The sequence below is a fragment of the Bos indicus x Bos taurus genome, chromosome 23 (genome assembly GCF_003369695.1).
Source record: "Bos indicus x Bos taurus breed Angus x Brahman F1 hybrid chromosome 23, Bos_hybrid_MaternalHap_v2.0, whole genome shotgun sequence".
NCBI classification, from domain to species: Eukaryota; Metazoa; Chordata; class Mammalia; order Artiodactyla; family Bovidae; genus Bos; species Bos indicus x Bos taurus.
Genome location: NC_040098.1, coordinates 13463887 through 13485017, shown reverse-complemented (window position 1 = coordinate 13485017; position 21131 = coordinate 13463887). Strand labels below are relative to the sequence as shown.

Genomic DNA, 21131 nt, shown 5'->3' with positions numbered 1-21131 from the left:
TTTATAGTATAGGTTTATGTTTGGGTGTGTGTGTGTTTAAATCTGTGCTGTAGGTACGTGGTACCACACACCTATTCCCATAGTTTTGAATAACTAGACTGAGGGGGCTTGCTACTGTGAAACTAATTGCTGCTTTTCTTACCTACATTCTTACTCAGAGTGAGCTTCTTGAGGACTGTAATTATATTTTTCCTCCTGTCTTTTCCCAGCACCTAGCACAGTGTCTGAATCTAGACTTTTCCAAATTAATGAATGACTGAATCCATCAGTTGTTTCTAAACTAGAATTTAAAATTTGTCTCATCTATCACATAAAGACAGTAATAACAATGAAACGTTAATATTTTGAAAATTCTTTGACTCTGTTAGTATTGCCTTCCCAATTGTAGTTTTCAGTATCTTCGTCTGTAAACTAGGGGTTCACGAGTCATCTACTGAGGTTCCTCCACAGATGCATTTCATGTCTGATATGCAGTCTTGTCTCCAATAGATGGTGCGCTGCTGGAGGGCTGTGGGGCTGAGTCCAGCACAGTGAATAGCACACAGAAAGCAGCTTAGAAATTTATTTTTCCTTTAAATTAATTGGACTATGATTCCTTTCAGTTCTTGAGTGTTTTCATTCTGTGATCTTTGTAAGTAACTTGCCTAGAGTTAGAGGGAAATCATGCCTGAGCTAGAACCAAAGTGCTCATCTGACTCATGAGGCTAGTACTCGTTGACAGGCTCCTGCCTGGGTTATTTTCTGTTTCTGTTTTGTGGTGTGTTTGAATATAAGTACTGTTAGATGTGGAGACAGGCCTGCAGGAAGTGCAGATAATGAGGAAGGTTAAGGTAAGGAATGATCAGGAAAGTCATCTGTAATGCTTCGCTTGCTGGCAGGGAGGGTCCATACATTCTTCCAGGAAGTCAAGTTGGGGAGTAGAGTATGATTTAGGGGACAGAACTGGGTAAAGAGATTGCAGGGGGAAGAGAAGTAAATGTGGATCCAAATGATCCATCAAGGGTTAACAGCCATCTCAGCCTAGATGCAACAGAGAGTTCAATAAAGGATAGTTAAGAACATGAAGCAGTTAAAGAAAAACACACAAGATAATTAACCCAGCACCATTCAGATTTTGGCACTGTGTAGCTAGGGGCTGGTCCTGCTCCATTTCTTCTTAGTTTTTCTTTCTAATAATTGGCTTTTTTTCTGCCTAACTGTGGAACTTTAGAGTTTCATTTTCTTTCCTTAGTATTTGTAAAATGCATCAAAAATCAGAAATGTAAAGGTAACAATTATTGTTGTCTACTGTCTTATTTAATCTCTACCACCCTATTTTTTTGAGAGCTCTTTTATCTACTGATAGACAGATAATAGACAGTATTTGTGGCTTGAATTATTTTGTTATGACTTCAACTTTTTTTGGTGATCATTTTCCCTTTTAAATTCATCATTTAACCATGGATTCTGGGGAAAAAAATAATTGGAGTTGTATTTTTAATCCTGTGAGACACTTGGATTATAGTTACCATGAGAGAATTTCCATTTTTGTAAATGTTCCCAATTTTGAAGGGAAAGATACTCACAGGGAATCTATATCAAGAAAGTTAGATAAGTTCTCAAGTCCTCTTGAAATAAACTTCAAAAGAGAACTTAGAATTGTGGTCGAAATTTTATTTCCATTTTAGACATTCAGCTACGGTCACTCAAAACTCTTGTGCCTCATATGTTATTCTTTGCTTGATAAATTTTAGAAGTGAAAAAGCTTATGTTTAGAGAAAATCGAAGGATAGCAGCAGGCTCTACATCTGAAAGCTTGAGTGACCCTTCTTTGTCTTGGTCTTGACTAGTGGTGTCAGAGCTGGAGGATATGCTTCCAGTGGTCAGCCGCAGCAGACTTTGAACACCCACATTCTGTACCCAGCAGTAAGGGAACAAAAGTTTGTTTTTACCAAGTAATGACACATCACTGATAACCTGAAAATCACAAATTTGAAGCCTTTTTTTGCTTGCTTTATAAAATGCTTTATCTCAAGATTGGAGGCCTCAACTTCTCTCTGTTTGGTTCACTGAGGGACCCCCAGTGCCTCAATGGTACAGAATGGGTCCTTAGTAAATGTTTTTTGACTAATTAAATGCTTATATTTATGTAGTACCTTAGTATATATTTGCAGTATAATTTTTAGCTCTGTGGGTGGGTTGGGTAAAATTACTATTGGTTTTAGATGAGAAAACAGATTCAGAGAGACTAAGAGACCTCATCAAGGATAATAAGTGGTAGAGCCTGAGTCTCAAACTTAGATTTTCTCATTTTAAGTCCAACTTAAAAACAACAACAACAACAAAGTTTTATCAGACTGTTCTTTCTTTTGGGACTTAAGTAACCTTAGAAGGAGGAGCTAGTAAGGGGGGAAAATATGGTCTTCCCATGAGAAACCCTTTACGATGGTAGTAGCAGGGCAGGGGCCCTGGTAACAGACCACCTGTGTTCTAATAACACCTCTGCTCCTTGCTAACTGTATAGCCTTGGGCAACAAAGTCCACCTAACCCTTCTCTGTCTCCACTTCCCCATCTGCGAAATGAATGTAATAGGAGTCCTACACTCAAAGGATTACTATGAGAACTAGGTCAAAGGAATTGATAACATTTGTTAGATAACAAAAAATAAATGTGAACACTATGTGTGATTTCCATGAGCTAATAGAACGTTTTTGTTGTTCAGTCATTAAGTTGTGTCCAACTCTTTGTGACCCCATGGATTGCAGCATACCAGGCTCCTCTGTCCTCCACTAATAGAATTTAGTAAGTTATAAACTGAAACTGTCTCTTGGACAGGGAGATCAAACCAGTCAATACTAAGGGAGCTCAACCCTGAATATTCACTGGAAAGACTGATGCTGAAGCTCCAGTATTTTGGTCATCTGATGCAAACAGATGACTCCTTGGAACAGTCCCTGATGCTGGGAAAGATTGAGGACAGAAGGAGAAGAGGGCATTAGAGGATGAGATGGCTGGATGGCAGCACCGATGCAATGAACATGAACTTGGGCAAACTCATGGTGAGGGACAGGGAGGCCTGGCATGCTGCAGTCCATGGGGTCACAGAGAGTCAGACACGACTGGGCGACTGAACAACAACAAACTGAAACTGAGCACATAAGCCTCTGGTGGTAAGAAGTTGATCATGACTAGGTTTTATTTTCATTTGGTTTGGTTTCTGAGTTGCCTTAGTCTTTTGCAGGTTAACTAAATTTAACCCAAACCCTATTTTTCAGCTGCATTTTTTATCAGCTGGAGCCACTCTCTTGACCTGTCTTCATTTGAAAAAAAAAGTTTTTAAATCTGCATTTTCCTAGAAATCTGCAATGATAAATTGCTCCTTTTCCCTGAGAGCCTAATTATAGCTCATACTTTTACCTAGTCAGATATGTATATTCTGTGAGAATTCAGCATTTATTTATACCATCTGTAAACTTGGCCAGTGCTCTTATTGTGTGCTTTTTTACACATGTTTTGTAAAAATAATGGCAGTTTTGTAAAAATATTGGCAGATTTTTAAGTTTAGTCTGTGCTTTGCAAAGCTCTTTTCATTTAATTCTTAAACCAGAACACCTGTGGAATAGATGATGCCCTATTGAGAAACCGAAGTTCAGAGAATGTAACTTCCCCAAAGTGACACATGTGGTTAAAGGTGGCAGCATTATTTAAACCCTGACTTCAAAGCTCAAGATCTTAACATCTATTTTATGTTGCCTATTATGACTCCATGGAGAGAGTGTCAGTATTAGAATGTTAGTACCTGGAAGACAAGTTTCCAGATCTGTGAAGCAAAATTCGCATAGAGAACTTCAGAGTCTTAGGAACAATTGACTCTTAGTACATCTAGTGTTGGAGAGGGGAAGAGGAGGGTTAGTTATAATCATAATATTAATTTTGATGACAGACTGAATTTTTATTTTTACAAGTGTATCTTCTTTTAAACATATTCTTGTTTTTTAAATAATTGATTCAGCACGTCCTTGTATGACCAACAGCTCTGCTGTATTGGAAATTTTCTCTGTTTTGTCAGAAATTGGACCTATCTGCTTTTATATTTTGTGCTCAGCCCAGGTGGCAGGTATAGGTCATTTCACATGCTATTTTTGTCAAGTAGATATTAAAGCTTCTAATAGAATGAATTCAGAGCTGATTTGTTTGTCCTAGAACATAATTTTTCCTAGTATTTACCACTTTTTCTTAGTCATAACTAGTCCCAGGCACTTAGTGGCTACAGTGGTGTCATTAAATTTCAACTGTGATGGTATCTTACACCTCACAGACATTCCATATCTCCTCTCTCTCATTAAATGCATATACTCGAATCATCTAGAATTTTAATCTTTCCCCCCAAAAAAGGAAAATTTAATAAGTAACTGTTAACCTTGCTTTTTCTATTTTTCACTTAGTACCAGAAGAAAACATTGCAACTATGAAGTATGGAGCCCAGGTTGTGAAAGGGGAGCTGAAGTCTGCCTTATTAGATGGTGACACTCAGAATTATGATTTGGATCATGGATTTTCTAGGCACCCAATTGATGATGACTGTCGTTCTGGCATTGAGATTAAGCTAGGTCAGCCGTCCATTATCAATCATATACGGATCCTCCTGTGGGACCGAGATAGCCGGTAAGTCATTAGCATGACTTGGAGAGATACTGACATGTTTGACTGAGATGGCCTAATTTTGTGGTCATCAGCTTTGGTTTTACAAATTTGATGTTTTATATCCTTGTCATCATTTTACTGTTTCTCTTGAAGTTCAGTTTTAGGGAAAGAATTAAGTACATTTCTTTAAAACAACATTTTTTGTTTCTTTTCTGCATATGAAAGTAATGAACACGTGTTTATTGTGGAAAACATAGAAAATACAGAAAAGCACAAAGAAAATAAAAATTACTAGCAATCTCACTGCCTATTATTAATCTTTGTACTAGTCTAACTAGCATTTTTTTAATGCAGTGATATAAACACACATAAGCACAGACAAAACAGAAACCTGTAAAACCACACATAGTTTTATAAAATAAAGGTCAGATATACAAAAATTAACTTTGCTTTTTAATAAAAACATTGTGAATATTCTATGCTTTTAAAATGTTACTTAGATCCTTCTAGACAAGGCAGTTGAGGAGGAGGGAGCGATTGAAGGGAGGATTCACTTGGCGTGCACTGTGCCCCTCGGGAATGTTATTGCGCGTGGAACGGCTGCTTTTGGAAGGCTATTGCCCAGAAGAAAAGATGTTTGGTCTTCACAAGCCAAAGATGTACCGAAGTATAGAGGGCTGCTGTATTTGCAGAGCTAAATCCTCCAGTTCTCGATTCACTGACAGTAAACGCTATGAAAAGGATTTCCAGAGCTGTTTTGGGTTACATGAGACTCATTCAGGAGATATCTGTAATGCCTGTGTCCTGCTTGTGAAAAGATGGAAGAAATTGCCAGCAGGATCAAAAAAAAACTGGAATCATGTGGTAGATGCAAGGGCAGGACCCAGTCTAAAGACTACACTGAAACCAAAGAAAGTGAAAACTCTATCTGGAAACAGGATAAAAAGTAACCAGATCAGTAAACTGCAGAAGGAATTTAAGCGCCACAATTCTGATGCTCACAGTACAACCTCAAGTGCCTCTCCAGCTCAGTCTCCCTGTTACAGTAACCAGTCAGATGATGGCTCAGATACAGAGATGGCTTCTGGCTCCAACAGAACGCCAGTGTTTTCCTTTTTAGATCTCACATACTGGAAAAGACAGAAAATATGCTGTGGCATTATCTATAAAGGCCGCTTTGGGGAAGTCCTCATCGACACACATCTATTCAAGCCTTGCTGCAGCAATAAGAAAGCAGCTGCTGAGAAGCCGGAGGAGCAGGGGCCAGAGCCTCTGCCTATCTCCACTCAGGAGTGGTGACTAAGCTTTATGCAGAAGGGGAGCAAAAACGATTTAAATTTTGGAAAACAAAGCAACAAAATGACCCTCCTATTTTTAATTTGGATACCTGCTATTCTGCCAAAAGATGGATTTGTAGAATAGTTTCGAATGGGTTATTTTTCCTCCAGTTCCACAAACTCTGAAGCCAGTGAAGCTTACTACGAGATAAAAAAGAAGTGTACATAATATTTAAGATGCTGAGTATTTCATAGGAAAGCTGAATGCTGCTGTAAAGTGCTCTTTAAGTCTTTTTTAAAAATCCCCTTCTAATGAATGAAATTAGGGGAATTTTCAGGGGACAGAGATGGGATTTGTTGTATGATAAACGTATGTAGTTTTAGTCTTTCTATTTTGAGAAGCAGTGGTTGGGGCATTTTTTAAGATGGCTGGCTACACTTGTTTTCCTTCATTATAATAAATTTGTCATAACTCAGTAAACATGGACTTGCCCCTAGAGGTGGTGGTTAATAACTGAAATATTAAGGTCTTGCCAAGGTTCTGGTGATTCAAACCTGTACTACTGAATATTAAGCAGGACAGACAGCTCTCTGGTGTGAGTATCTTGAAGGAGTAATTTCTAATATGCAGAGGTAACTTGACTGTATTTGTTGCATCCTGTGTCACCTCCCTCCATATTGGTATTTGATACAGATTTTAATTTATATGAAACTTAAAAAGCAGAATCAAAACTTAAAGCAGAATCAAAGTTCCTCTTGGGGAAATGTCAAGTCTTTAGGATAAGCAATCCTACATGAATAGTACCAAAGCATTACCACTTGGTAGAGAACATTCTCTATTAAAAATGTTATATTATCTGAAAAATAACAATGTGCAAGTCTTTGGATGGCACATGAGAAAAACAAAGGTTAATGCTTCTTGGGGCACATTTCTTAGAGGGCTTGCAAGCGTGTAAATAATTTGTTTATGTTACGTGACTGGTGACTTCACTGAAAATCTGCACAATTCAGTTTTAGCTCTGGATTACTTCAGTTGACCTTTGTGAAGGTTTTATCTATGTAGAATGGTTGTTTGACTTGTTTTAACCTGTTAGGGTTTTGGGATTTTGGGTTTTTTTTTTTCATTCTATATTAAAGTAAAATTCTACTAAAAGAAAAGAGGTGTGTGTGAATGCTGAGTGGGTTGGTTTTGGTTTGGCTTCCTTTAGTCAGGCTTTCTGAACATTGAGGTATTAGATGATACATCCTAAATGTGGAGCTCTTCCATTCTGAAACCTTCATTAAAAGCCTTTTACTTGAACCCAAACCAAAGTACTATCTATTGCCTCTTTTCTAAAAGTACAGGAAAAATATATCACCTGTTTTCATAACGAGGAAGCATCGTTTGCCTCCCTGGTAAAACATGACTCAGTACTTATTTTTAAAACTGGATTTTAAAGATTGGATAGTATACATAACAAGAGAGTGAGCCACTTTTTATGGGCACCCTATAGTTTTATAGTTCTTAATCAAAACTTAAAGTTTTCTATTTCTTCCTTTGGGAAAAAACTACAAGCCACCATATGCACAGACTACACAGTGAGTTGGCTCAGTGCTCCCGCAGACTTTGAGGTGTATTACAAGAACCCCAGCCATTATCATCTTCCTCCTGAGTTATTTTGAAATTTTGTTTTGTACATTTTGGCTGCAGTATAGGTGGTAGAATATACTATAATATGGATCATCTCTACTTCTGTATTTATTTATTTATTACTAGACCTCAACCACAGTCTTCTTTCCCCCTTCCACCTCTCTTTGCCTGTAGGATGTACTGTATGTAGTCATGCACTTTGTATTAATATATTAGAAATCTACAAATCTGTTTTGTACTTTTTATACTGTTGGATACTTATAATCAAAACTTTTACTAGGGTATTGAATAAATTTAGTCTTATTAGAAAAAAAAAATGTTACTTAAAAAAAAATTTTTTTTAGGGACTTCCCTGGTTTTCCAGTGGCTAGGACTCTGAGCTCCCAATGCAGGGGACCTGGGTTCAATCTCTGGTCAGGGAACTAGATCCCACATGTTGCCACTATGAGTTGACATGTCACACTGAAGATCCTACATCCTGCAACAGAGATTGAAGACCCTGTTTGCTGCAGCTAAGATCCAGCGCAGCCAAAATAAATACAAAATTTTATTGAAGTATAGTTTATTTACAATATTGTTTTTAATTTCTGCTGTATAGCACAGTGATTCAGTTTTTTATATATATATACACACACACACACACACACACACACGTTTTTTTATATTCTTTTCCATTATGGTTTATCATAGGATATTGAATATAATTCCCTGTGCTATACAGTAGGTCCTTGTTTATCCATGTAAAATGTTACTTTTAATGATTGTTTGGTATTTTCTACCATTTGGGTTACCACTATTTATTTACTTGACTGATTACTTTTAGATATTATAAAAACTTTAAAAATCTATTTTATACTATGGATAAAAAAAAAATTGTCTTTTAGTGTGTATAAATATCATTATCAAAACAAAACTGTGAAAAAGATTTGGTGGGGTCCAGCCTAGAAACCCACCAGTTTCAAAAGTTGACCTTTCTTTCTAGCCACTCTGATTTTCACCCACTGTGGTGTCTGGGTTCAGCCATGATGGCAGAAATACCAGAGCAGTAGGGTGACTAAGAACTGAATGGTCTCCCTCATTACTGCTTACCTTTAACCTACACCCTACATACCTGGATACTGGTGTGCAGTCTCTGAGGCCCTGCTTGTGTTTTTTACGTCTAGGCAAGAAGGGCTTAATAGTAAGGATGATGAAACCCTGCAGATCTTGCTGGTTAATTCATTTTTCTTGTTAGCACCACTGACCACCACACTGGGCTTTCAGGCCATTTGAACCAAGTGTGAGGGAAGCTTTATGAAGGGAGAGCCAGCATTTCCCATGTGTGTGGATGTTGGAGGTTATCTCTTGGTTGTCTGTTCCCTTTATATTAAGAATATATTTCCTGATATGTATCTTATTGGATATAATATGTTTGTTTGGCAAAATGGAACACATTCATGTATTATTTCCATGAGTCTCTGATTAATAATAGTAGTAGGCAGTGTTCTAGAAGTTTTACATATATTCATTCATTTAACTAATGATGAAATTAGTATAAAAATAATAAAGAAAAGGTTAGCACATTTGAAAGTAGTTACCATCATTTCCAAGATGTTAAATATTTATAGGCGACTTTGTTTTACTATGTGCGTTACATTCACAGGGGACTTAACTTTACCATGTACCAGTTGTTATCTCACAGAAGTTGTTATCATTCTAAGCAAAGGTGAAAAATTCAGAATCTTAAGCCAAAAAGATTCTGACATGTGTTGTAAAATTATATCCTACATTGCTGATAACCCAGAGAGGTTCAATAAAAGGTTATAACCAGTTTGAGACTGAGCGATAAAATGAATGGGAGTGAGGGGACAGCAGAAAATGAGGGGATGACACAAAATAAGCTGACCTTTTCTGGTCACAACTGTTGGTTGCAGGCTGACATTTATGGTCACCTAAATCTTCTGAGATTGTTCCTGTTGATATTACAGTACAAGTAATAACTGCATCTCAAATTTAAATTTGGCTTATGACAGGGGAATATAGATTTGTTCAGGATGGGACCAGCATGTAATGGTCCAGGGTAGCTGACCAGGGGAGGATGATAGGCTGTTTTCATTACTGGCAGATTATTAGCTGCCAAATTTTAAGTTGTATGGAAAAGAAACACGTAATATCTCTTCACCCATGTCATTTATTGTTCTTCAGGCTGCGTTTGTGTGTGGGAGGGATCAGGAGATAAGCTGGCCTCCGTGAGGAAATATTCAGAGTTGCCTTTCCTCCTGAGAGAGTAGGGCTGAGCACCCAGGCCGATGAAGGCAGAAGGAGAAAACACCCTTCTCTATTTTCTGTCCTCTCTCTGTCATGGCTTTAATAATCTGCTAATATGGTGTGTGCAGGGCATCCTGGTCCTGTTATGTCTTCTATACCTGATAACATGCCAAGCTCCATGCTAGACCCTGAATATATGCAGATAAATATGGCATGGTACATGTTCTTAAGCAACTTGAGACTTTCCCTCGTGGCTCAGCGATAGAGAATCTCCCTGCGATGCAGGAGACTCAGGTTCAGTCCCTTTGTCAGGAAGATCCTCTGAAGAGGGAAATGGCAACCCACTCCAGTATTCTTGCCTGGGAAATCCTATGGACAGAGGAGCCTGGTGAGCTACAGTCCATGAGTCACAAAAGAGTTGGGCATGACTTAGTGACTAAGCAACATGTTCTTAAGCAGCTTGAGACCTAATAAGGCAGACAGACATGCAAAGAGATAACTTCAATACATATTGTAAATGCTGTATTAGGGGGATCTATACAAATTTCATCATCAGGATTTGGTCGTCGTTCAGAAAACCTAATTCATGAGTAGTGTATTTTTTGTACCTTTTAACATTTTATTAAAATACCACTTGTTATTTTAATATCCTTTTTTTTCTGCCTTTTTCCTTTTGATTCATAGGTCTTATTCATACTTCATTGAAGTGTCAATGGATGAACTTGACTGGATCAGAGTGATTGATCATTCGCAGTATTTGTGTCGTTCCTGGCAAAAGTTATATTTTCCAGCCCGTGTCTGCAGGTAGTTCTCATGGCTTATAAATGATATTGACGTTTGTCTAAAGAGATACGAATGTTGAGAAACAGATTTTGTTTTCTGTCTCACAGAAGAAAAGTTTTTCAGGGTATCAGCTACCAAATGCATTCCAACTAAAACACTTAGGGAAACTGGAAAATTAAACATCTTAATATTTATAGTGTACTGTGAAACTGTTTTGTACCATGTTTATGTAGTAGACCTGTAAATGGATAAGAAGGGACACTGAGATGTGGAAATGCTTTTTAAATTCCGTTCTATACCTTGAAAGCAGAGCTATTGTTAGTGGGTGCATTCTTTCCACAAAAGCCAGGAGAGATATTTTTGGAGGCTTCCCTGGCAGTCCTCAGGGCCAGGAGATTTTTGGACACCATTGAGTATGTTCTGAATATCTTTGTTCTTTTTCTAGGTCAGTGAATATCAGTGGGATTTGACAGAGCAGGTGTTTCTAAGTGGGGTTGTGTTTGGGGCAAAGGAAGCTGAGCTGGTGGGGCTCTAGACTCACACCCTTCCTTCAACCAGAGCACCTTAAGTATTATTGTTGTTACATATTTTAGCTCCATGTAAGTTTGTTTTTTAAAAAGTATTGATAAACTATTCTAATGTTTCATATTCTTACTTTAGGTATAAGCCATCTTTAAAGCTTTCTTTCTGAAATTCTGTAAAACCAGGATGAATGATGAATTGAGGAGTTGGGAAAAGCGGTTAAAGACCCCTGAAATTCTGTTGTTGTTTTTTTCTGTTGTGCTTTTCCCCTTGGAAATCGCCCTTCATATATCACCCTAACTCAAGAGATCAAAGGCAGAAAGTGATTGGTTTGTTTGGTTAGGTGTGACAAGAGAAGGGAAGGGATATGGTGGGTATAAGCCAGGGAGCATGTGGAGCACGCCTCCTTACCCCCAACCCTAACTCCCCTCCACACCCTTACTCATGTTCCTGACTGACATCCAGTGTGGCTGAGTTGGGGCAGATGGGGCTGGCCCCACAGCATTTACTGTCTTGGTCAGAAGATACCCTTATACTTATTTAACGCATGATCTAACAGTATCAGGCTGAATTCTTATTCCCACCACAGGAACACCACCTTTCAGCCTCTGTTACTGTAACAAATGTTGCCTACATTTTTTTTTGGGTATGACCAGACACATTATTGTTACCCAGGAATCCTCTTGTGTGGAAATGAAGAAAATCAATTTCATTTCCCCAAAGAGGAAGTAAAGTGTCTCAGGTCTGGCAGTTGCTCTTTTATCAGAGGGGTTTTGAATGTATTAAAATGAGAAGGACAAGAAATTGAGTGAAGATTCTGTGTCTCAGAACTGCCTAGGGATACTTTGAGAGTGACGGAGGTGCCCCGAAGTGGAGAACGGAATTGAGTCTGCATCAACTCACATTATTATGGTTGTATCAGGTTAAAAAATAAGCAGTGTAACAACCAGAATGTCTGATGTGGTCCAAAGACTGTGTTTGTATTTAATTTGAAACCCTAGAAACATGACTTCCAGGATGAATTGTTGTGCCTGTGATACCAGCTATGACAAAGGCCACGTGCTTTACTCACCTGAAAACTCCTGCCTTGTGGAGGGAGACATGTGCCCTCAGTCATGATCTGCGGCTTTTAGAGAATGTAATTCTCTTGTTCACTAGTGGACATTATTTATACTCCCTTTTCCTTATTTTGTCTCTTCTGTGTGGCCTTGCCTTTGTTGTTGGTTTTGTGTGCTGTAGAGCCTGGCCGTATTCGTGATGCTAATTTTTGTCCTGTTACAGCCAGCTCCCAATGCTGGTAGAGAAAACCTGAGCAAAGGTGGTGTTAGAGATAGTGATAACAAGAAAAGGAGGGAGTCCTGTATGCATTTTAGTGAGAAAAATATTTTAATATTTATAACCACTTTAACTTATCATATATTTTAAAATATTTATTTATTTATTCATTTGGCTGTGCCGAGTCTTGGTTGCGGCATGTGGGATCTTCAGTTGCAGCATGTGGGATCCAAGTCCCTGAGCAGGGATCAAACCTGGGCCCCCTGCATTGGGAATGCAGCGTCTTAGCCGGTGAGCTACCAGGGAAGTCCTCTTACTTATCATATTACTAGATTCCGTCATAAGCTCTGCCTTTTGTGATAGTTTGGAATTTTGGTAGTATTTTAAAATGAACTTAGTGAGCCCCTATTGATTATCCAAAGATGCCTTGTGCTTGGTGTTTCTTATCTTCACAATCATTTATTGACTACCTAAGCAATGTTCTAAATACACTTCTTGCAGAGACTTTACTGGGCACATATACATTCTTTATTTCTTTAGCAGGTAAGTGTTCAGTTTGCATTATGTTAGTTAATTTGCACATTTGTATGTCACCTTTGTTCTTCAGCGTCCTTTACATGTTTGTCTTATTTCTGATACCAAATTATAAGCTCTTGGGAGTAAGGAGTATGGATTCTAATCTTTTAGTATTCTTGTATGGTATTCAGGCTATGTAGATATGCAGTAGGTACTCTTGTATGCTGTAGGTACTCTGTAAATGCTAGCACGAGTTTAGGGTCAAGGCACTGACCAGGTAACGACAAGAGATTAATTCAGTATTAATATGTATATATTTTCATTGGTGTTTTTTACCCATGTCTTTGTTAAAGTGTATATCTGTGCTGGAAAACTATGGATTGATAAACGCTGTGACAGCAGTGTAAGAAAGTGGTCTGCTCTTTCTTTCTGGGCCCTTTTCAGGAATGCATGGTTGGGTTAAGTGGACTGCTCAATGTAGCCAAAAGCTTAGACTAAGCACAGCCCCCCTAGCCCCCAGCTGGAGATGAAGAAAAGTGACTTGTCAGTTCTCCTACAGTTTTCCATATAGTTCAGTTCAGTTCAGTCACTGAGTTGTGTCTGCCTCTTTGTGACCCCATGGACTGCAGCACTCCAGACCTCCCTGTCTGTCACCAACCCTCAGAGCTTGCTCAAACTCACGTCCATCGAGTCGGTGATGCCATCCAACCATCTCATCCTCTGTCATCCCCTTCTCCTTCTGCCTTTCAATCTTGCCCAGCATCAGGGTCTTTTCAAATGATTCAGGTCTTTGCATCAGGTGGCCAAAGTATTGGAATTTCAGCTTCAACATCAGTCCTTCCAATGAACACTCAGGACTGGTCTCCTTTAGGATGAACAGGTTGGATCTTCTTGCAGTCCAAGGGACTCTCAAAAAAAAACAAAAAAAACAAAAAAACAAAAAAACAAACAAACAAAAAAAGTCTTCTCCAACACCACAGTTCAAAAGCATTAATTCTTTGGCACTCAGCCTTCTTTATAGTCCAACTCTCACATCCATACATGACTACTGGAAAAACCATAGCCTTGACTAGACAGACCTTTGTTGGCAAAGTAATGTCTCTGGTTTTTAATATGCTGTCTAGGTTTGTCATAGCTTTTCTTCCTAGGAGCAAGTATATTTTAATTTCATGGCTGCAGTCACCATCTGCATTGATTTTGGAGCCCCAAAAAAGTCAGTCACTGTTTCCATTGTTTCCCCATCTATTTCCCATGAAGTGATGGGGCCAGATGCCATGATCTTAGTTTTCTGAATGTTGTATTTTAAGCCAACTTTTTCACTCTCCTCTTTCATTTTCATCAAGAGGCTCTTTAGTTCCTCTTCACTTTCTGCCATAAGGGTGGTGGTATCATCTGCCTGTCTGAGGTTATTGATAGTTTTCCCGGCAATCTTGATTCTATCTTGTGCTTCATCCAGCCCAGCATTTTGCATGATGTACTCTGCATATAAGTTAAAAAAGCAGGGTGACAATATACAGCCCTGACGTACTCCTTTACCGATTTGGAACCAGTCCATTGTTCCCTGTCCGGTTCTAACTGTTGCTTCTTCACCTGCATACAGATTTCTCAGGAGGCAGGTAAGGTGGTCTGGTATTCCCATCTCTTTAAGAATTTTCCACAGTTTGTTGTGATCCACACGGTCAAAAGCTTTGGCATAGTCAATAAAGCAGAAGTAGATGTTTTTCTGGAATTCTCTTGCTTTTTCTATGATCCAGCAGATGTTGCCAATTTGGTGTCTGGCTCCTCTGCCTTTTCTAAATCCAGCTTGAACATCTGGAAGTTCTCGGTTCACGTACTATCATTACTTTGCTAGCATGTGAGATGAGTGCAATTGTGCGGTAGTTTGAGCATTCTTTGGCTCTGCCGTTCTTTGGGATTGAAATGAAAACTGACCTTTTGCAGTCCTGTGGCCACTGCTGAGTTTTCCAAATATGCTGGCATATTGAGTGCAGCACTGTAACAGCATCATCTTTTAGGATTTGAACCAGCTCAGCTGGAATTCCATCACCTCCACTAGCTTTGTTCGCAGTGATGCTTCCTAAGGCCCACTTGACCGCTCACTCCAGGATGTCTGGTTCTAGGTGAGTGATCACACCATCGTGGTTATCTGGGTCAGGAAGGTCTTTTTTATACAGTTCTTCTGTGTACTTTTGCCACCTCTTCTTAATATTTTCTGCTTCTGTTAGGTCCATACCGTTTCTGTCTTTTATTGTGCCCACCTTTGCATGCAATTTTACCTGATATCTCTAATTTTCTTGAAGAGATCTCTAGTCTTTTCCATTCTATTGTTTTCCTCTGTTTCTTTGCACTGATTGCTGAGGAAGGCTTTCTTATCTCTCCTTGCTATTCACTGGAACTCTCCATTCAGATGGATATATCTTTCTTTTTCTCCTTTGCCTTTTGCTTCTCTTCTTTTCTCAGCTATTTGTAAGGCCTCCTCAGACAACCATTTTGCCTTTTTGCATTTTTTTTTTTCTTGGAGATGGTTATGATCACACCCTCCTGTACCATGTTATGAACCTCCGTCCATAGTTCTTCAGGCACTGTGTCTTATCTGTTTTATATGGTACTCAGAACCATCTTCTATCTTATCAGCTTTGTCTTTTTCAGGAAAAGACAATTTCTGCCATACCCATAAATTTCCCTGCCTTCACATTGTCTTCTTGGCTTTCTAGGAAACTCTTCAAGCCCTTGCTTAGAGTTTTTAAATGGTGGAGCCTGGAACTGAACAAAAAACACTAGTAAAAAGTGGAAATACTGAGTGCCCTGGAGATGCTTTAAAATTTTTTTTCTGGCTATTTCTCAACATGGTGCTAGTATGTTGGCAGCTGTGTAATGTTGCTGAAATATGAGAAGACTTGAAAACATGGATGTGAATGTGTGTAGCGGTAGCCTGCATATGGCTGGTAGCTAGAATTACTAGAGCCATCTTGGTGTAAAACCTGAGAGTTGAAGGAGAAGAATAGTTGGCTTGAAAGCCAAGTTCTTAACAATTTACCTGTTGAGAGAGGACAGGAAAGAATGGGTGGCAGATAGGTTTCCTGCTGGAGCTGATAAGAGAAGTGAGAGGAGAATGCAGAGGAGCCAGAAAGGGTATTGAACAGGGTGCAACCTGACAGTTCAGAACATGACACAGGAGGGTTGAACTCAGTTAACACTAAACTGGGCTTCTTTCTTCCTTTCCTTTTGTTTTTAATTATCAAAATGGAAATGTCATTTTATGACATTTTAATTATTAAATTGTAATATAGTGTTAGTTGCTCAGTTGTGTCTGATTCTTTGCAACCCCATTGACTGTAGCCCACTAGGCTCCTCGACCATGGAATTCTTCAGGCAAGAATACTGGAGTGGGTAGCCGTCCCCTTCTCTTTGACCTTCCCGACCCAGGGATCGAACCTGCATCTCTTGCAGGTGGATTCTTTACTGTCTGAGCCACTGGAGAAGCCCAAATTATAGTATAGTATACATTTCAAATACTGATAAAGCCTGCCCTCTGGTAAGGCTGTACTCAGTTTCTACCAATAGCACATAGAAATGCCCCTTCTCTGAACCCTCACCAATGCAGGCATTGTCAACATTTGCCAATGTGATTTAAGGTTTGTAAAAAAAATTGCCTTATTTTAATTTGGATTACCTTTCTCATCAGTAAAGTAGGATATCTTATAGTACTTGACATTGATTATTTCTCATTTATAAGAAGCCTGTTTTTGTCTTCTGTATATTTTTCTTCCAGTGTGATTATCTTTTTGTTTTTGGCTTGTGAGAACTTTATGTTGATATATGCATCTTGATATATATGTATAATATAATGTATATGTGTGGTATATATATTTATACTTATTTGTATATGTATGTTTTATATGATTATACTTTGGCTATCATGTATGGCACCCCACTCCAGTACTCTTGCCTGGAGAGTCCCATGGATGGAGGAGCCTGGTGGGCTGCAGTCCATGGGGTCGCTAGAGTCGAACACGACTGAGCGACCTCGCTTTCACTTTTCACTTTCATGCATTGAAGAAGGAAATGGCAACCCACTCCAGTGTTCTTGCCTGGAGAATCTCAGGGATGGGGGAGCCTGGTGGCTGCCGTCTGTGGGGTCACACAGAGTCGGACACGACTGAAGTGACTTAGCATAGCATCATGTATTGTATATTTTATTATTTTTTACTATTTTATTAGTACTTTTTATCACATGGAATTTTATGTTTAAAAAAAGTAATCAAATCTGTCCCATCTTTTTTATGGTTTCTGGTAATCTGATATTATGTTTAGAAGGGTGTTCCTCACTCCGGCATTAGAATGTTATATTTTTAGAAGTTTTTCTACTTGTTATTTTTATCCTTATATCTAAATATTTAGTCCAGCCAGAATATTTTTCATGTGTATTTTCAGATAGGGAAAGTCAGCTGACTAAGACCATTTATTCAATAATTGTTCTTACCTCACTGGTATGAACATCCATATTTGTCATGTGCTAAATTCTAACATATACTCTACTCTGTTCATTGATTTCTTTGACTGCTAATGAAAGTGTTTTAATCATTGTGGTTTTCCCTTCCTTCCTTTTTCTTCTTCTCTTAGAACTAGAGATAATAATGTGTCAAATGTGTCATGGAAAAAAGGGTGTCGCAGAGCATCTGCTGGCCTTGTCTCTTAGTCTCACTGGTCACAGTAGAGGTCACAAATGATGAAAAACATCTCACTAGAATGGTTCTGCTTTCACATACAAGAAGACATTTAGGTGTGTTTCACCAGCTAAAAAAATAGATTTTTCTTTATTTATTCTTCTGTATATTCAACCATTACTTACTCATTTCACAAATAACCTCCTACTTTGGGCTATGCATTGTATTAGGAACTGAGGCCATAACACTGAAGAAGACTGCCAAGGTTTCTACTCTCATACAATTTGGGAGGAACAGATATATACTGTAAGAAAACATCTGGTAATTTTAAGTGTTGTTAAAATGGTACTGTGATGGTGACCAGGGTCGAGGAAGTGAGTGGTTATTTAAAATAGGAGATCGTTGAAAGCCCGAGAGGGGAGCTGGGTGTTTCAAGCAGAGATTTAAGAGGATGATATTCTCTGGTCTTTGTTGTAGATATTTGGGCTTTCTTTGGTGTACACTGAATGTTATTCAGGAGTAACTGGTCTACTGTAGGAGGCCTCATTAGATGAATACTAAAACTGTGCTGCTTCTTGGTTTAGGGCACTTTAATCTCTTTTATTGCTACCATACATTCCGAGTCCCCTCTCATCCCTGCCATCATTAGATGCAGCGTAATTTTTTCTACCCATTTTCATTAGATTGTAGTACCTAACAGTGCTATAGATCTACAAGACATAAAACAAATTAGAAAATAAACATTGCTATTTATGGAAGCATCCTTTCCCTACCATACTAGCATTGTACAAAAGCATGTGCGTCTTCCATTTTTTCTCTCTTGTTCTCCCCCAACCTCATACCTGGCCACTGATGTATTTATTTACTTTTAAAGGCAGACACATTTACATTAATCAGTGGTTCTCATCAGGATGCTTTATAATCATACCTAGAATTATGCTGAGCCTTTATTTATATGATTCATGTCTTCAGAATTCAAGAAATGCCTTATCCAGATGTAAAGGAAGAAGGAACAGTTTTAGTTTTTACAAGTAATCATTTTAGTTCATACTTTAATAATACTTTAGTTTGAATTGTACCTCCACCTACAACTTTGATATCATAGTTGGACTAATACAGAGTGACCTGTAAGCAGAGGAATGTTCTAAGAGCGCAAAGCAGAATGTAGCCACATGGTGTCACTAAATCATAACAGTTTTACTTGGGGCTGAAGAGAGATTAAAATTGCTTTTTAAAAAAACCATATTTAAATATAAATTGTTCTGAAGTCTGTGATTTGTGAAATAACATGTGAAGCTATTTGTACTGTTTAAGTCTTTCTACTCATGTGGAGCATTAATTATGCCTGAAGTCCGCAGAGGTACGTTCAGGTGCTAGCCAGCCCTTGACTTGTCATCTGCCAAGTATAGCAGATATGTGGGCTTCTGTAGTACAGCTATTCAGTTTCATACAAATAAGTTCTTTTTTTATCTTCCTTTCAAATTTTGAAATAAATAGAAGAATAACTCAAAGGAAATAGATCCATTAAATATTTATAAGGAATCAGGGAGCACAAGAAAGGAGGAGTGAAGAAAAGAGAGAGAGGGTTACAAGACCTCAGAGGAGAGACAGGAGGAGAACAGTCTAACATTTATTGTGTGTCTGTTGTGGGCCAGACACATACTGCTCCTTTATATGATTCTCGTGATAGCTCGAGGAGAGGAACACCACTAACTACCTTAATTATACAAATGCGGAAACTGAGCCTCAAAAGAAGGTGCAGGCCTGTTGGATTACTGTTAGCATCACAGTCCAACATTACCTGTGGACTGAGGTGAAGAAGTGGCCCTGCTTAAGGGTAGGGGGAAACATGGAGCCCTGGACAAGCTCCTGCTGCCTCTTTGGCAGGAGCAGTGTCCGGGAGTGCTGGAATAGAGGGCCTGGGGTGGCCACACTCTGCTCATGCCGGCCATAGTCCCCGTCGTGACAAGGGTACTGAGGAGGAGGAGGAGGCAGAACAATTTCCTCTTTTAAAATGCCCCAAAGGGAGTGTGGCAATCCTTTATGTGTGTTTTGTCAGTTTTTCAATAGACCTTTGAATTTTCCTGCCCCTTAGTTCTCCATGAGATGATTTTAGGCTTTATTATTATGGAGTGCAGCTGACGTTCTTAACTCTTGATTTGTTTTGCTTCAGCTGTGTTTAGAAACAAGTTTTGTATATTACAGAATTTCTCTTCACAAGATCTTTTTACATCTTGAATTGCTTCTTTTTTAGTTGATGAATTTTATGTTATTTTCACTTAGGATCCTCTTATTAGGCCAAAAATATTTTCCACTGTGTTTTGTATTCAGTAAGACCTTTGAGACATGGCTATTTGTGCTTAAGTTTTTCAATTGAATCTAGGCTTTTTGTTTTTGTTTTATTTAGTTTAAAGGATAATAACATGTTGAGCTGCTTTTGTGTATAGTGGAGGAGTTGAAACATGAGAAAATAGAACAGGAAAATACAAAATTTTCCTTTGAATTTTATCTTATAATTTTAGAGTATATATTAGCATCTTTTGATAAGTGTGAGATGATGTTAATAACACCAATGACCTGTCATTACTGCCGCAAACAGCCATTGTCTGTTTTTTATTCTGGAAGGGCAAGAACTATATTTGGTAGTAGTACAGTTGCTTCCCAAGCAATTTCAGGATTAAGTTCAGATAGTACCTCCCTAGTTGATCATTAAACATCTTTTTTTCCCCTTGTTTTCCCTCTGCTTGTTGTACTGTGCTTAGTCGCTCAGTTGTGTCTGACTCTCTGCGACCCCATGGACTATAACAGCCCGCCAGGCTCCTCTGTCCATGGGGATTCTCCAGGCAAGAGTACTTGAGTGGGTTGCCATGCCCTCTTCCAGGGGATCATCCCAACCCAGGGATTGAACTCAGGTCTTCCACATTGCAGGTGGATTCTTTACCATGTGAGCCACCAGGGAAGTCATTCTCTTTCCTTAATTATACTCTGTTACTTATAGGACTTACTCATCAGACATTCATCCAAGGAACAGATATTTATTGAATGCCTGTTGTATTGCAGGCACTTAGTTTAGGTTCCAGCATAAAAGGATGAACAGGACACAGTTGCTGCTCTCACAAACTTCATGATATAATAAGAGTGACAACTTTCTAATGATGGATAAAGTAAAATGTCATTGGTACAATAATAGGTGTGTGTGTGTGTGTGTATATATATATATGTTATTCTAGAACATAGTCATGGGAGGTCCTACAGAAGAGAGAATATGGACAAAGGGATCAAGAGATTGAGCAGGAAAAAGTATGGGAGAAAGGATGCTCTTTGTTCTTTTGCCAAAGGCAGAGTCTGCAGTGGACTTGGTCAAATCTAAACTCTTCACCCATAGCTCTGCATCACAGGGCCCTTCTGCTTCTCTTGCTGCTTTTTGGTTCTTAGTATAAATTCCGATTTTGGTCTCACCAGTCAAAATCATCTATTTAATGGGAGTTCCTTGGCAGTCCAGTGGTTTGGACTCTGAACTTTCACTGTTGAGGGCCTGGGCTCAGTCCCTGGTTGGGGAACTAATATCCCACAAGTCATGCAGTAAGGCC

General features: G+C 38.7%; 1 protein-coding gene and 1 pseudogene across 4 annotated transcripts in view; both read left to right on the top strand.

Moving 5' to 3' along the window:
- BTBD9 (BTB domain containing 9) overlaps positions 1-21131 on the top strand; it is a 421919-nt gene that overhangs the window by 46226 nt on the left and 354562 nt on the right. For all 3 annotated transcript variants that reach the window (XM_027524032.1, XM_027524030.1, XM_027524031.1), the window contains exons 5-6: positions 4426-4645; positions 10463-10582. In XM_027524032.1, coding sequence (XP_027379833.1) covers positions 4426-4645; positions 10463-10582 — 340 coding nt within the window. The remainder of the gene's footprint in view (positions 1-4425; positions 4646-10462; positions 10583-21131) is intronic.
- Positions 5124-7848, top strand: LOC113881195 (annotated as a pseudogene). Its single transcript, XR_003507966.1, has one exon. The product of XR_003507966.1 is annotated as an SIN3-HDAC complex-associated factor pseudogene (transcript).